At 48.8% G+C, this 14,948-nt stretch overlaps 1 protein-coding gene across 1 annotated transcript in view; it reads left to right on the forward strand.

Moving 5' to 3' along the window:
• Positions 1 to 139: 139 nt before the first annotated feature.
• ABCF1 (ATP binding cassette subfamily F member 1) overlaps positions 140 to 14,948 on the forward strand; it is a gene marked incomplete at its 5' end in the record, with an annotated part of 20,568 nt that continues 5,759 nt past the window's right edge. Inside the window, 18 exons of the mRNA XM_039713063.1 lie at positions 140 to 381; positions 482 to 516; positions 1,517 to 1,621; positions 1,776 to 1,844; positions 2,463 to 2,525; positions 2,617 to 2,721; positions 2,876 to 2,944; positions 3,503 to 3,565; positions 4,129 to 4,206; positions 5,074 to 5,154; positions 5,853 to 5,978; positions 8,222 to 8,347; positions 9,299 to 9,436; positions 9,748 to 9,896; positions 10,619 to 10,702; positions 12,600 to 12,724; positions 13,928 to 14,040; positions 14,722 to 14,893. Coding sequence (XP_039568997.1) covers positions 140 to 381; positions 482 to 516; positions 1,517 to 1,621; positions 1,776 to 1,844; positions 2,463 to 2,525; positions 2,617 to 2,721; positions 2,876 to 2,944; positions 3,503 to 3,565; positions 4,129 to 4,206; positions 5,074 to 5,154; positions 5,853 to 5,978; positions 8,222 to 8,347; positions 9,299 to 9,436; positions 9,748 to 9,896; positions 10,619 to 10,702; positions 12,600 to 12,724; positions 13,928 to 14,040; positions 14,722 to 14,893 — 1,943 coding nt within the window. The remainder of the gene's footprint in view (positions 382 to 481; positions 517 to 1,516; positions 1,622 to 1,775; positions 1,845 to 2,462; positions 2,526 to 2,616; positions 2,722 to 2,875; positions 2,945 to 3,502; positions 3,566 to 4,128; positions 4,207 to 5,073; positions 5,155 to 5,852; positions 5,979 to 8,221; positions 8,348 to 9,298; positions 9,437 to 9,747; positions 9,897 to 10,618; positions 10,703 to 12,599; positions 12,725 to 13,927; positions 14,041 to 14,721; positions 14,894 to 14,948) is intronic.

A 14,948-nucleotide genomic window follows, 5' to 3' on the forward strand; every position in this document is an offset into this window, starting at 1 on the left:
GGGGCTTAGAGGGGGAGGAGCTAAACGGGCAAGTGTTTAAAGGGGTGGGGCTAAAATATGCAAATGAGAAAGGGGAGGGGCCAAAGGGGTGGGACTTAGAGGGGTGGGGCTAAATGGGCAAAGGGGGAGGGGCTTAAAGGGGCGGTGCTAAAGTGGGCGGGGCCAAACCCATCCAGGCTCCGTCACAAGCAGCTAACGAGGAGCTAATTAGCATACCGGCTGCTAATTACCCGCAGGGGTCGCGGCGGAAGCGGGAGCGGCGCAAGGAGGGGCGGCGGCCGCGGGGGGCGGAGCCTGAGCCCGAGGAGGCGGAGCTTAGCCGGCGCCTGCAGGCCCTGGCGGCCGCGGCCGACGAGGAGGAGGAGGAGGAGGAGGAGGAAGGTTCTGGAAGGGGATGGGGGGTCTGGGGGTGGGAGACCCCTCGTGACCCCCGGGTGACCCCCGGGTGACCCCCGGGTGACCCCCCGAAATCTGCCCACAGCTCCGGCGGCGAGGAGGGGAGGCAGGAGGGGAAAGGTGAGGGGAAATGGGGGAAAAAACCCAAAAACGGGGAAAATGGGGGAAAAAACACCACAAAATGGGGAGAAAACGCACAAAAATTGGGGGGAAGTCTCCATAAAAATGGGGAAAATGCACAAAAACGGGGAAAAATGGGGGGAAAAGGGGGAAAAAAATCCATGAAAATGGGGGAAAAACCCGGGAAAATGGGGGAAAATGGGGGGGAAAACACCGCAAAAATGAGGGAAAGTGGAGAAAAAAGATGAAAAGAATGCACAAAAATGGGGGGAAATGGGGGAAAAACCCACAAAAATGGGGGAAAAACCCACAAAAATGGGGGAAAAACCCACAAAAATGGGGGGAAATGCATAAAAATGGGGGGAAATGGGGAAAAAAACTCACAAAAATGGGGAAAAATGGGGGAAATGGGGGAAAAACCCCCACAAAAGTGGGGGAAAATGGAGAAAAAAAGTGAAAAAAATGCACTAAAAAGGAGGAAGTTGCACAAAAGTGGGTGGAAAGAGGGGAATAATGGGGGAAAAAACTCACAAAAATGGGGAAAATGAGGGGAAAACCCATAAAAATGGGGGGGAAATGCACAAAAATGGGGGAAAATTTACAGAAATGGGGGAAAATGCACAAAAATAGGGGAAAATGCACAAAAATGGAGGAAAATGGGGGAAAATCCCCCCAAAATGGGGGAAAATCCTGAAAATATGTGGGAAATCCCTGAAAAAGTGGGAAAATATCTCAAAATGTGGGAAAAATCCCTGAACAATGGGAAAACCCCCCAAAACTGGTGGGAAATCACCCAAAAATGGGGAAAACTTGAGAAAGTAAAGAGGAAAATCTTCACAAAATTGGGAAAAATCCCCCAAAATGGGAATTTTGAAGTAAAATCCTGAAAAAAATGGGGAAAATGTCAATAAAAGACTGGAATTTTGGGATGTTTTGGGGTTTAAAGGTGGAATTTTGGGGGAAAATGGAATAATTTGGGGGGTTTTGGGTTTATTTTTAGGGTGGAAATGTTTTTGCTGCGCTGAACCAGGAGCAGAGCGAGGAAGAGGAGGAGGAGGAGGAGGAAGAGAAGGAGAAAAAAGCAGCCAAGGGCAAAAGCAGCAAGGTGGGGGTGGCTGAGGGGAAAAAAACCAAAATTTCTGGGAAAAAAAACCAAAATTTCTGGGATAAAACGCCAAAATCTCCCCCAAAAAACCCAAAAATCCCTCAAAAAAATCTTAAAATCCAAAAAAACCCCCAAAATTTTGGGACTTTTGCAGGAGGAAGAGGAGGCTGAGAAGAAGAAGAAGAAAAACCTGAAAAAGGAGAAGCCCAAGGGGAAGAAGCAGGTGCAGAATTCGGGAATTTTCTCAATTTTTGGGGAGTTTTCCCCATTTTTGGGGATTTTTCCTCAATTTTTGTAGATTTTTTTCCCCATTTTTGGGGATTTCCCTCCATTTTGGGGATGTTTCCCAATTTTGGGGATTTCCCCCAATTTCAGGGGCATTTTTCCTCAATTTTGGGGGTTTCCCCCAACTTTTGGGGATTTTTTCCCAATTTTGGGGATTTTTTCACAATTTTCAGGGGTTTTTTTTCCCCAATTTTGGGGATTTTCCCCAATTTTTGGGGATTTTTCCCTAATTTTGTTTTTATTTTCCCCAGTTTTTGGGGATTTTCCCCAATTTTGGGGGTTTTTGCTCAATTATTTGTATTTTCCCCAGTTTTTGGGGATTTTCCCCAATTTTGGGGGTTTTTGCTCAATTATTTGTATTTTCCCCAGTTTTTGGGGATTTTCCCCCAATTTCTGGGATTTTTTTCCCCAATTCTTGGGGATTTCCCCCAATTTTTGGGGTTTTTTTCCCAATTTTTTCGGATTTCCCCTATTTTTTAACATCTCCCCAATTTGGGGCACCCAAAATGTCCCAAATTTTGGGTTTTTTTCTCATTTTTGTCCCCGAATCCCTCAGGGAAGGCCCCCCAGCGATGATGAGGACGAGGCCGAAGGCTCCGAGGAGGCCCCGGGCAGGAAGGTGCGACTGGAATTTTGGGATGTTTTGGGGTTTAAAGGTGGAATTTTGGGGGAAAATGGAATAATTTGGGGGGTTTTGGGTTTATTTTTAGGGTGGAAATGTTTTTGCTGCGCTGAACCAGGAGCAGAGCGAGGAAGAGGAGGAGGAGGAGGAGGAAGAGAAGGAGAAAAAAGCAGCCAAGGGCAAAAGCAGCAAGGTGGGGGTGGCTGAGGGGAAAAAAACCAAAATTTCTGGGAAAAAAAACCAAAATTTCTGGGATAAAACGCCAAAATCTCCCCCAAAAAACCCAAAAATCCCTCAAAAAAATCTTAAAATCCAAAAAAACCCCCAAAATTTTGGGACTTTTGCAGGAGGAAGAGGAGGCTGAGAAGAAGAAGAAGAAAAACCTGAAAAAGGAGAAGCCCAAGGGGAAGAAGCAGGTGCAGAATTCGGGAATTTTCTCAATTTTTGGGGAGTTTTTCCCCTTTTTGGGGATTTTTCCTCAATTTTTGTGGCTTTTTTCCCCATTTTTGGGGATTTCCCTCCATTTTGGGGATGTTTCCCAATTTTGGGGATTTCCCCCAATTTCAGGGGCATTTTTCCTCAATTTTGGGGGTTTCCCCCAACTTTTGGGGATTTTTTCCCAATTTTGGGGATTTTTTCACAATTTTCAGGGGTTTTTTTTCCCCAATTTTGGGGATTTTCCCCAATTTTTGGGGATTTTTCCCTAATTTTGTTTTTATTTTCCCCAGTTTTTGGGGATTTTCCCCAATTTTGGGGGTTTTTGCTCAATTATTTGTATTTTCCCCAGTTTTTGGGGATTTTCCCCCAATTTCTGGGATTTTTTTCCCCAATTCTTGGGGATTTCCCCCAATTTTTGGGGTTTTTTTCCCAATTTTTTCGGATTTCCCCTATTTTTTAACATCTCCCCAATTTGGGGCACCCAAAATGTCCCAAATTTTGGGTTTTTTTCTCATTTTTGTCCCCGAATCCCTCAGGGAAGGCCCCCCAGCGATGATGAGGACGAGGCCGAAGGCTCCGAGGAGGCCCCGGGCAGGAAGGTGCGGGGGGGTGGGGATTTTGGGGGAAAAACCCCAAATTTGGGGGATTTTGGGGGAAAAAACCCAAATTTGGGGGGTTTTGGGATGGAAACCCCAAAATTTGGGGGTTTTTTAGGAGGAAAACCCAAAATTTGGGAGTTTTTGGGGGGGAAACACGAAAACTTGGAGTTTTTTGAGGAGAAAACCCCAAAATTTGAGATTTTTGGGGGGTTTTAGGGGGAAGACTCCAAAATTTGGGGGTGTTTTTGGGAGGGAAACCCCAAACTTTGGGAGTTTTTGGGGGTGAGACTCCAAAATTTGGAGTTTTTTGGGGGGAGAAACCCAAAATTTGGAGTTTTTTGGGGGGAGAAACCCAAAATTTGGGTTTTTTTGGGGGGCAAACCCCAAACTGTTTGGGAATTTTATTTTTTTTTTGGGGTGGGACCCCAAAAGTTGGTGTTTTTTGGGGGAAACCACAAAATTTGGGGGATTTTTTGGTTTTTCTTGGGGGGAAATGCCAAAATTTGTGGATTTTTGGGGGGGTGAGACCCCAAAATTTGGATTTTTTTCCCCGTTTTGGACAGAACAAATTCGGGGCCCTGAGGGATGAGGAAGAGGAGGAGGAAGAGGAGGAGGAAGGAGCCCGGAAGGGAAGCGAGAACGTGAGATTGGGGGGAATTTGGGGAATTTTGGGGATTTTGGGGAATTTTGGGGATTTTGAGACGTTTTGGGTTATTTTGGGGGTTATTTTAGGACATTTTGGGGCAAACTTAGGATATTTTGGGGCAAACTTGGGATATTTTGGAGTTTTTTGGGATATTTTGGGGTTTTTTGGGGACATCTTGAGGTTGTGTCGGGATATTTTGGAGTATTTTGGGGTTCTTGGGGTTAATTTGGGCTGTTTTGGGGATATTTTGGGTTGGTTTTGGGTTTTATTTGAGATATTTCAGGATATTTTTGGGTAATTTGGGTCATTTTGGAATTTTTTAGAACTTTTTAAATAATTTGCTGCTATTTTGGTGTACTTTGGGAATATTTTGGGTTATTTTAGGATATTTTGGATGTTTTTTGGAGATATTTTGTGGGTGTTGGGGGATATTTGGGGCTGTTTTTTATATTTTTGGACAATGTTTGGGATATTTTGGGGTTATTTTGGGTTATATTGGGTTATTTTTGGCCATTTTTGGCTATTTTTGGATAATTTGGGTTATTTTGGAGATATTTTAGGGTTATTTGGGGTTATTTTTGGGACATTTGGGGGTTATTTTGAGCTGTTTTGAGGTTATTTTGGGGATATTTTGAGGTTATTTTAGGTTATTTTTGGGTTACTTTTGGTTATTTTTTGTTCATTTTTTGCTGTTTTTGGCTATTTTGCCCATTTTGGGATGATTTGGGGGATATTTTGGGGTTATTTTTTGCTGTTTTTGGGACATTTTGAGGTTATTGCAGGGCGATTTTGGGTCATTTTCTGCTGTTTTTTGTTATTTTTTCCCCTTTTGGGTCATTTTTGGACGATTTTGGTGCCCCAGGAGGACGAGGAGGGGGCGGGGCCGCGGGCGGGGCCGGACGCGCGCCTCAGCAAGAAGGAGAAGAAGAAAATGAAGAAGCAGGTGAGGGGGCGGGGCCTCGGCGGGGGCGGGGCTTCAACAGTGGGTGGGGCTTAACAGGGCATGGCTTGGTGGGCGTGGCCAAACTGGGTGTGGTTTGATGGGTGTGGGCAAATTGGGTGTGGCTTATTGTGGGCGTGGCCAAAGTGGGCAGGGGGTTTGGGGGTGTGGCTTAACTGGGTGTGGCTCTTAGTGGGTGTGGCCTAACTGGGTGTGGTTTAGTGGGTATGGATTAATTCGGTGTGGTTCTTAGTGGGTGTGGCCTAGTGGGGTGTGGTTATTTGTGGGTGTGGCCTAACTGGGTGTGGTCTAAATGTTGTTTTGTGTGGGTGTGGCTTAACAGGGTGTGGCTATTTGGGGGTGTGGCCTAACTGAGTGTGGTTTAATGAGTGTGGGTCTTTGTGGGCGTGGTCTAAGTGGGTGTGGCTTCCCATGGGCGTGGCCTAACTGGGTGTGGCCTGGGGTTGTGAACTTTCTAGGGGCGTGTCCAAACATGTGGGCGTGGCTTTTCCCCAAGACCATTCCCCTATATGGCCATGCCCCGGTGGGCGTGCCCCTGATGGGCGTGGCTTGATTTTTGGCCCCGCCCCAGCCAAGTTTGAGCGGCAGGTGACCTCACCGTGGGCAGCGGCCATGTTGGGGCGGTGTTACCTTTGTGGGCGTGTCCCGGTGGGCGTGGCCTGACGCGCGGCCCCGCCCAGGCGGAGTTTGAGCGGCAGGTGGCGTCGCTGCGCGCGGCGGCCATGACGGGCGAGGGCGACTTCGCGGTGTCGCAGGCCGAGCTCTCCTCGCGCCAGGCCATGCTGGAGAACGCCTCCGACATCAAGGTGCGCCTGGGCGGGGCTGGGCACACCTGGGCACGCCTGGGCGGGGCCACACGCGCCTGGGCGGGGCTGAGCACACCTGGGCACGCCTGGGCGGGGCCAGACTGCGCCTGGGCGGGGCTAAAATACACTGGGGAGGGGTTAAATACACCTGGGCACACCTGGGCGGGGCCAGACTGCACCTGGGCGGGGCCAAACGCACCTGGGCGGGGCCAAGCACACCTGGGCGGGGTTAAAATACACCTGGGCACACCTGGGCGGGGCCAGACTGCACCTGGGCGGGGCCAAAATACACTGGGGAGGGGTTAAATACACCTGGGCACACCTGGGCGGGGCCAGACTGCACCTGGGCGGGGCCAAACGCACCTGGGCGGGGCCAAGCACACCTGGGCGGGGTTAAAATACACCTGGGCACACCTGGGCGGGGCCAGACTGCACCTGGGCACACCTGGGGGGTGCAACGCGCGCCTGGGCGGGGCTAAGCACACCTGGGCACACCTGGGCGGGGCCAAACGCACCTGGGCGGGGTTAAAATACACCCGGGCTCACCTGGGCGGGGCCAAACGCGCCTGGGCGGGGCCAGAACGCACCTGGGCACACCTGGGCGGGGCCAGACTGCACCTGGGCGGGGTTAAAATACACCCGGGCTCACCTGGGCGGGGCCAGAACGCACCTGGGCGGGGCTAAAATACACCTGGGCGGGGACAAAATACACCTGGGCGGGGCTTGACACACCTGGGCGGGGCTAAAATACACCTGGGTGGGGCCTGAAATATACCTGGGCACACCTGGGCAGGGTGAAACACACCTGGGCGGGGCTAAAATACACCTGGGAGGAGTTAAAATACACTTGGGCGGGGCCAGAATGCACCTGGGCACACCTGGGTGGGGCTAAAATACACCTGGGCGGGCATAAACTCACCTAGGCGGGGTGAAAATTACCTGGGGGACCCAAAATGTACCTGGGGATCTCAAAACCCACGTGGGGTTCCCATTTTTTGGTGGGTTTTTTCCCCATTTTTTCTTATTTTCCTCATTTTTTCCATCTTTTCGATATTTTCCCCATATTTTTCGTATTTCTCTGTGGGTTTTTTGGTAACTTTTTCCTATTTTGTGTCCCCCCCGCCATTTTTCTGGTTTTCCGTGGTTTTTTTCCTCATTTTTTCCTCATTTTTTCCTATTCCCTCCCCCACTTTTTCCAATTTTTTTCCCATTTTTTCCTATTTTTTTCCATTTCCCCCCAATTGTTCTCATTTTTTCTCTATTTTTTCCACTTTCCCCCCATTTTTTCCCATTTTCTGGTTTTTTCACCTCCCATTGTTTCTTCATTTTTTTCTTGATTTTTTCCATTTCCCCCACATTTTTCCCTACATTTTTTCCCCCATTTCCCCCCATTTTCCCACATTTTTTCCCTTTTTCCCCATTTTTTCCCCATTTTCCCCCCCATTTTTCCCTATCTTTCCCCCATTTTATCTCATTTTCGTCTCATTTTTCCCACATTTCCCCCCATTTTCCCACATTTTTTCCCTTTTTCCCCATTTTTTCCCCATTTTCCCCCCCATTTTTCCCTATCTTTCCCCCATTTTATCTCATTTTCGTCTCATTTTTCCCACATTTCCCCCCATTTTCCCCTTTTTCCCCCCATTTTTTCCCTCTTTTTTCTCCGTTTTCCCCCATTTTTCCCCATTTTTTCCCCATTTTATCCAGTTTTTCCCCATTTTCCCCCCATTTCACCCCGTTTTTTCTGGTTTTTCATCCCGTTTTTCCCGTTTTTTCTGGTTTTTCACCCCATTTTTCCCGTTTTTTCTGGTTTTTCACCCCATTTTTCCCGTTTTTTCTGTTTTTTTATCCCATTTTTCCCGTTTTTTCTGGTTTTTCACCCCATTTTTCCCGTTTTGTCTGTTTTTTTATCCCGTTTTTCCCGGTTTTCCCGGTTTTTCACCCGTTGTTCCCGTTTTTTCTGGTTTTTTATCCCGTTTTTCCCGTTTTTTCTGGTTTTTCACCCCATTTTTCCCGTTTTTTCTGGTTTTTTATCCCGTTGTTCCCGTTTTTCCGGTTTTTCACCCGTTGTTCCCGTTTTTTCCGGTTTTTCACCCCATTTTTCCCGTTTTTTCTGGTTTTTCACCCCGTTTTTCCCATTTTTTCCGGTTTTTCACCCCATTTTTCCCGTTTTTTCTGGTTTTTATCCCGTTTTTCCCGGTTTTTCACCCGTTGTTCCCGTTTTTGCCGTGTTTTCCCCGTTCCAGCTGGAGAAGTTCAGCATCTCGGCGCACGGCAAGGATCTCTTCGTCAACGCCGACCTCTTCATCGTGGCCGGGCGCCGCTACGGCCTCGTGGGGCCCAACGGGTCAGAGCGGGCCGAGAAACGGCGGGTTTGGGCAATCCGGGGAATTCGGGGTTAATCCTGGGCAGCTGGGGAAAATTCCGGGGTTTTTGGGGTTAATTCTGGGGTTTTTGGGGAAAATTCCGGGGTTTTTGGGGAAAATTCCGGGGTTTTTGGGGAAAATTCCGGGGTTTTTGGGGAAAATTCCGGGGTTTTTGGGGAAAATTCCGGGGTTTTTGGGGAAAATTCCGGGGTTTTTGGGGAAAATTCCGGGGTTTTTGGGGAATACACCTGAGACCCACCTGGGCACACCTGGGCGCACCTGAGATCCCCCTGAGATACCCCTGAGATACACCTGGGCACACCTGGGCACACCTGGGGTACACCTGGGAGCACCTAGGGTACACCTGGGCACAGCTGGGATCTCACCTGTTCCTTTTTTGTCTCACCTGGATTTGTCACAGAGATGCTGGCTGGTGGCACACCTGTGTGTCACCTGTGTGTCACCTGTGTGTCACCTGTGTGTCACCTGTGTTTATTTGTGTTTACCTGTGTTTACCTGTGTGTCACCTGTGTGTCACCTGTGTTTATTTGTGTTTACCTGTGTTTACCTGTGTGTCACCTGTGTGTCACCTGTGTATTTACCTGTGTGTTACCTGTCTCTCACCTGTCCCAGAGGTGTTAGCTGATGACACACCTGCCGTCCATGCCGTGCTCCGTGCCGACACGAAGCGCTGTGTGTCACTGTGTGTGACTGTGTGTTACCTGTGTGTTACCTGTGTGTTACCTGTGTGTCACTGTGTGTCACTGTGTGTTACCTGTATTTATCTGTGTATTTACCTGTGTATCTCACCTGTCTGTTACCTGTCTCTCACCTGTCCAGAGGTGTTAGCCGATGACACACCTGCGGTGCACGCCGTGCTCCGTGCCGACACGAAGCGCTGTGTGTCACTGTGTGTTACCTGTGTGTGACTGTGTGTTACCTGTGTTACCTGTAGAGGTTTTGGCCGATGACACACCTGCCGTCCATGCCGTGCTCCGTGCCGACACGAAGCGCCTGCGGCTCCTGGACGAGGAGCGGCGCCTGCAGGCGCTGCTGGAGAGCGGCGACGACGCGGCCGCGGAACGGCTGGAGAAGGTACCTGGGCACACCTGGGCACACCTGAGATACACCTGGGCACACCTGGGCACACCTGAGATACACCTGGGGACACCTGGGGATGGCTTGGACACACCTGGGCACACCTGGGGGTGGCTGGGGGCATTGGGAACACACCTGGGCACACCTGGGGGTAGTAGGGGCACACCTGGGCACACCTGGGCACACCTGGGGGTCACTGGGGCACACCTGGGCACACCTGGGCACACCTGGGGGTCACTGGGGCACACGTGGGGCAGCGGAGCCCTGGGTGGGACCCGCAGCCCCAGGCGAGGCTCTCACCTGCGCAGGTGTACGAGGAGCTGCGCGCCATCGGCGCCGCCGCCGCCGAGGCCAAAGCGCGGCGGATCCTGGCGGGGCTGGGCTTCACCCCCGAGATGCAGAACCGAGCGACCAGGAAGTTCTCGGGGGGATGGAGGATGAGAGTGAGTCTGGCCAGGTAAGCACAGGTGTGTCAGGTGTGCACAGGTGTGCACAGGTGAGCCCCAGGGCCGGGCTTCACCCCCGAGATGCAGAACCGAGCCACGAGGAAGTTCTCGGGGGGATGGAGGATGAGAGTCAGCCTGGCCAGGTAAGCACAGGTGTGTCTCAGGTGTGCACAGGTGTGTCAGGTGAGCTCAGGTGTGTCAGGTGAGGGGTTTAGGGGCTGGGCTTCACCCCCGAGATGCAGAACCGAGCGACACGGAAGTTCTCGGGGGGATGGAGGATGAGAGTGAGTCTGGCCAGGTAAGGACAGGTGTGCACAGGTGAGCTCAGGTGTGCACAGGTGTGTCAGGTGTGTCAGGTGTGTACAGGTGAGGGGTTTAGGGGCTGGGCTTCACCCCCGAGATGCAGAACAGAGCAACCAGGAAGTTCTCGGGGGGATGGAGGATGAGAGTCAGCCTGGCCAGGTGAGCACAGGTGTGCACAGGTGAGCTCAGGTGTGTCAGGTGAGCCCAGGGCTGGGCGGGGCTGGGCTTCACCCCCGAGATGCAGAACCGGGCCACCAGGAAGTTCTCGGGGGGATGGAGGATGAGAGTCAGCCTGGCCAGGTGAGCTCAGGTGGGAACAGGTGAGATCAGGTGTATCCCCGGTGTCCCCAGGTGTGGCTCAGGTGTCTCTCAGGTGTGTCCCCAGGTGTGCCCAGGTGTGTCTCAGGTGTCTCAGGTGTGCCCCCCCCAGGGCCCTGTTCCTGGAGCCGACGCTGCTGATGTTGGACGAGCCCACGAATCACCTGGACCTGAACGCCGTCATCTGGCTCAACAAGTGAGGGAAAAACCAAATTTTGGGGCATTTTGGGGCATTTTGGGGCATTTTGGGGCATTTTGGGGAGTTCAGGGATTTTTTGAGGATTTTTTTGAGAATTTTTGGGGGATGTTTGGGTGTATTTTTGGCTTTTTTTGGGGATTTTTAATGGATTTCTTTGGATTTCTTTTTTTTTGGTTTTTTGGAACTTTTTAAAAAATGGTTTTAGGATTTTCTTAAAGATTTCTGGGTTTTTTTGAGGAGGAATTTTGGGGTTTTTTGGGGGGATTTCAGGGATTTTTTGGGGAATTTCAGGGATTTTTTGGGGAATTTCAGGGGTTTTTTGTGAATTTTAGGGAATTTTTTGGGAACTTTTTAATAATTTCAGGAGTTTTGGGGGAGTTTTATGGAATTCCAGAGATTCTTGGAGAATTTTGGGGGTTTTGAGGGAGTTTTTGGGGCATTTCAGAGAATTTTGTGGAATTTTGGTGAAATTTCAGGAAATTTTGGGGAATTATTTTTTAATTTCTGAAAATTTGAGGAAATTTCTGAGAATTTCAGGAAATTTTGGGGAATTCCCATTTAATTCCCATTTCCCCCCCCAAAATTCTGATTTTTTCCCTAAAATCTTCATTTTTTCCCCAAAATCCCCATTTTTTGCCTCTAAAATCCCCATTTTTTCCCCTTAAATTCCCATTTTTCCCCCCAAAATTCCTATTTTCCCCTCAAATTCCCATTTTTCTCCCTGAATTCCTATGTTTTTTTGGGAAATCCCCGTTTTTCCCCCAAAATCCCCATTTTTTCCCCAAAATCCCCTTTTTTCCCCAAAATCCCCTGGTTTTTTCCCCAAATCCCCATTTTTCCCCCAAATTTTTTCCCCTTAAATTCCCATTTTTCCCCCCAAAATTCCTATTTTCCCCTCAAATTCCCATTTTTCTCCCTGAATTCCTATGTTTTTTTGGGAAATCCCCGTTTTTCCCCCAAAATCCCCATTTTTTCCCCAAAATCCCCGTTTTTTTCCCCAAATCCTATTTTCTTTTCTCAAAAATCCTTGGTTTTTTTCCCAAAATCCCCATTTTTCCCCCAAAATCCCCGTTTTTTTCCCTCAAATCCCTGTTTTTCTCCCAAATTCCCCGTTTTTTCCCCAAATCCCTGTTTTCCCCCCAAATTCCCTTTTTTTTTTCCCAAAATCCCCATTTTTCCCCCAAAATCCCTGTTTTTTTTCCCCGGAATTCCAGAGATTCTTGGAGAATTTTGGGGGTTTTGAGGGAGTTTTTGGGGCATTTCAGAGAATTTTGTGGAATTTTGGTGAAATTTCAGGAAATTTTGGGGAATTATTTTTTAATTTCTGAAAATTTGAGGAAATTTCTGAGAATTTCAGGAAATTTTGGGGAATTCCCATTTAATTCCCATTTCCCCCCCCAAAATTCTGATTTTTTCCCTAAAATCTTCATTTTTTCCCCAAAATCCCCATTTTTTGCCTCTAAAATCCCCATTTTTTCCCCTTAAATTCCCATTTTTCCCCCCAAAATTCCTATTTTCCCCTCAAATTCCCATTTTTCTCCCTGAATTCCTATGTTTTTTTGGGAAATCCCCGTTTTTCCCCCAAAATCCCCATTTTTTCCCCAAAATCCCCGTTTTTTTCCCCAAATCCTATTTTCTTTTCTCAAAAATCCTTGGTTTTTTTCCCAAAATCCCCATTTTTCCCCCAAAATCCCTGTTTTTTTTCCCCAAATCCCATTTTTTTCCTCAAAAATCCCCCTTTTTTTCCCCCAAAGTCCCTACTTTTCCCCAAAATCCCCGTTTTTCCCCAAAATCCCCATTTTTTTCCCCCCAAATCCCCGTTTTTCCCCCAAATCCCTTATTTTCCCCCCAAATCCCATTTTTCCCAAAACCCCGGTTTTTCGCCCCGTCCCAGCTACCTGCAGAGCTGGAAGAAGACGCTGCTGGTGGTGTCGCACGACCAGGGCTTCCTGGACGACGTCTGCACCGACATCATCCACCTGGACGCCCAGAAACTGCACTACTACCGGGGCAACTACAGTGAGATTGGGGCGAAAAACGGGGAAATCGGGAAAAACGGGAAAAATTGAAATAATGGAAAAAAACCCGGGAAAAAACGGGGAAAAAATGGGGAAAAACCAGCCAAAAAATGGGGGAATGGGAGCTGGTCCAGCTGGACGCCCAGAAACTGCACTGCTACCGGGGGAATTACAGTGAGATTGGGGTGAAAAACGGGGAAATTGGGAAAAACGGGAAAAAACGGCAAAAAACAGCGAAAAAAAGGGGAAAAAACAGCCAAAAAAAGGGGGGACGGGAGCGGATCTGCCTGGATGCCCAGAAACTGCACTGCTACTGGGGGGGACTGCAGTGAGATTGGGGTGAAAAACGGGGAAATTGGGAAAAACGGGAAAAAACGGCAAAAAACAGCGAAAAAAAGGGGAAAAAACAGCCAAAAAATGGGGGAACGGGAGCTGATCTGTTGGGGTGAAAAACGGGGAAATCGGGAAAAATGGGAAAAAACGGGGAAAAACGGAAAAAAAAACTGGAAAAAACGGGCTAAAAATGGGGAAAAAAGGGCAAAAAATGGGGGAATGGGAGCTGGTCCACCTGGATGCCCAGAAACTGCACTGCTACTGGGGGGAACTGCAGTGAGATTGGGGTGAAAAACGGGGAAATTGGGAAAAATGGGAAAAATTGAAATAATGGAAAAAAGCCCGGGAAAAAACGGGGAAAAAACAGCCAAAAAAATGGGGGAATGGGAGCTGGTCCACCTGGACGCCCAGAAATGCACTGCTACAGGGGCAGCTACAGTGAGATTGGGGTGAAATTGTGAAAAAACGGGAAAAAACGGGAAAAATAGAGAAAAAAAAGAAAAAATGGCAAAAAAATTAGGAAAAACTGAAACAAAATGGGAAAAAAAAAACAGGGAAAAATGGGTAAAAATAGGGAAAAAGCAGGGAATGGGAATTGGGAAAATTGGGAATGGAAACAGGAAAAAAAGGATGGAAAATTGGGAAAAAATGGGGAATGGGAGGGGAAAATTGGGAATTTTGGGAGCAAACAAAAAAAAGGGAAAATGGGAATTGGAGGGGTGGGGAGCAGCCCCAGAATTCCTGAAAATTGTGGAAAATTCCTGAAAATTGGGGAAAATTGCTGAATATCGAGGAAAATTGCTGAAAATCCTGGAAAATTGCTGAAAATTGAGGAGAATTGCTGGAAATGGAAGAAAATTTCTGTTTTCAGTGACCTTTAAGAAGATGTACCAGCAGAAGCAGAAGGAGCTGCTGAAACAATTCGAGAAACAGGAGAAGAAACTGAGGGACCTCAAAGCCGGGGGGAAATCCACCAAGCAGGCGGTGAGGGGCCCAAAATCCCCAAAAATACCCCAAAAAAATCCCCCAAATCCACGCAATTTCTGGAAAATCCTCCAAAGATCTCAAATTTCCCCCAAATTCCCCAAAACGTGGCAGGAGAAGCAGATCAAGGCAGCTCTGACCCCTCGAAATCCCCTCCAGAATCCAAAAAAAACCCCAAAATCCCCCCAAAAATGCCTGAAATTCTCTGAAAATTCCCTGAAAATTCCCCAAAAATCCCAGAAAAACCCCCAAAATTTCCCAAAACCCCCAAAATTTCCCAAAACCCCCAAAATTTCCCAAATGCTGAAATTCCCCAAAAATGTTGCAGGAGAAGCAGACGAAGGAGGCGCTGACCCCCCAAAATCACCTCCAGAATCCCCGAAAAACCCCAAAAATCCCCCAAAACCCCCCTGAAAATGGCCCAAAAATGTCTGAAATTCCCCGAAAACCCCCAAAAATCCCCAAATTTCCTGAAATTTCCCCAAAACGTTGCAGGAGAAGCAGACGAAGGAGGCGCTGACCCGCTGAAATTCCCCAAAAACCCCTTTAAAAACCCCCAGAAACCCCCAAAACCCCCCTGAAAATGGCCCAAAAATGCCTGAAATTCCCCCAAAATTCCCTGAAAATTCCCCAAAACCCCCGAATTTCCCCAAAACCCCCCAAATTCCCCCCGTTTTGCAGGAGAAGCAGACGAAGGAGGCGCTGACCCGCAAGCAGCAGAAGTGCCGGCGCCGGGCGCCCTCCGAGGGCTCGGCCGAGGCCCCGGAGCTGCTGCGGCGCCCCCGGGAATATTCCGTGCGCTTCACCTTCCCCAACCCGCCCCCCCTGAGCCCCCCCATCCTCGGCCTGCACGGTCAGAGCCAAATCTGGGGAATTTTGGGGCTTTTTGGGGGGAATTTTGGGGTTTT

The sequence above is a fragment of the Passer montanus genome, unplaced genomic scaffold (genome assembly GCF_014805655.1).
Source record: "Passer montanus isolate IOZ18808 unplaced genomic scaffold, ASM1480565v1 scaffold275, whole genome shotgun sequence".
Lineage (NCBI taxonomy): Eukaryota > Metazoa > Chordata > Aves > Passeriformes > Passeridae > Passer > Passer montanus.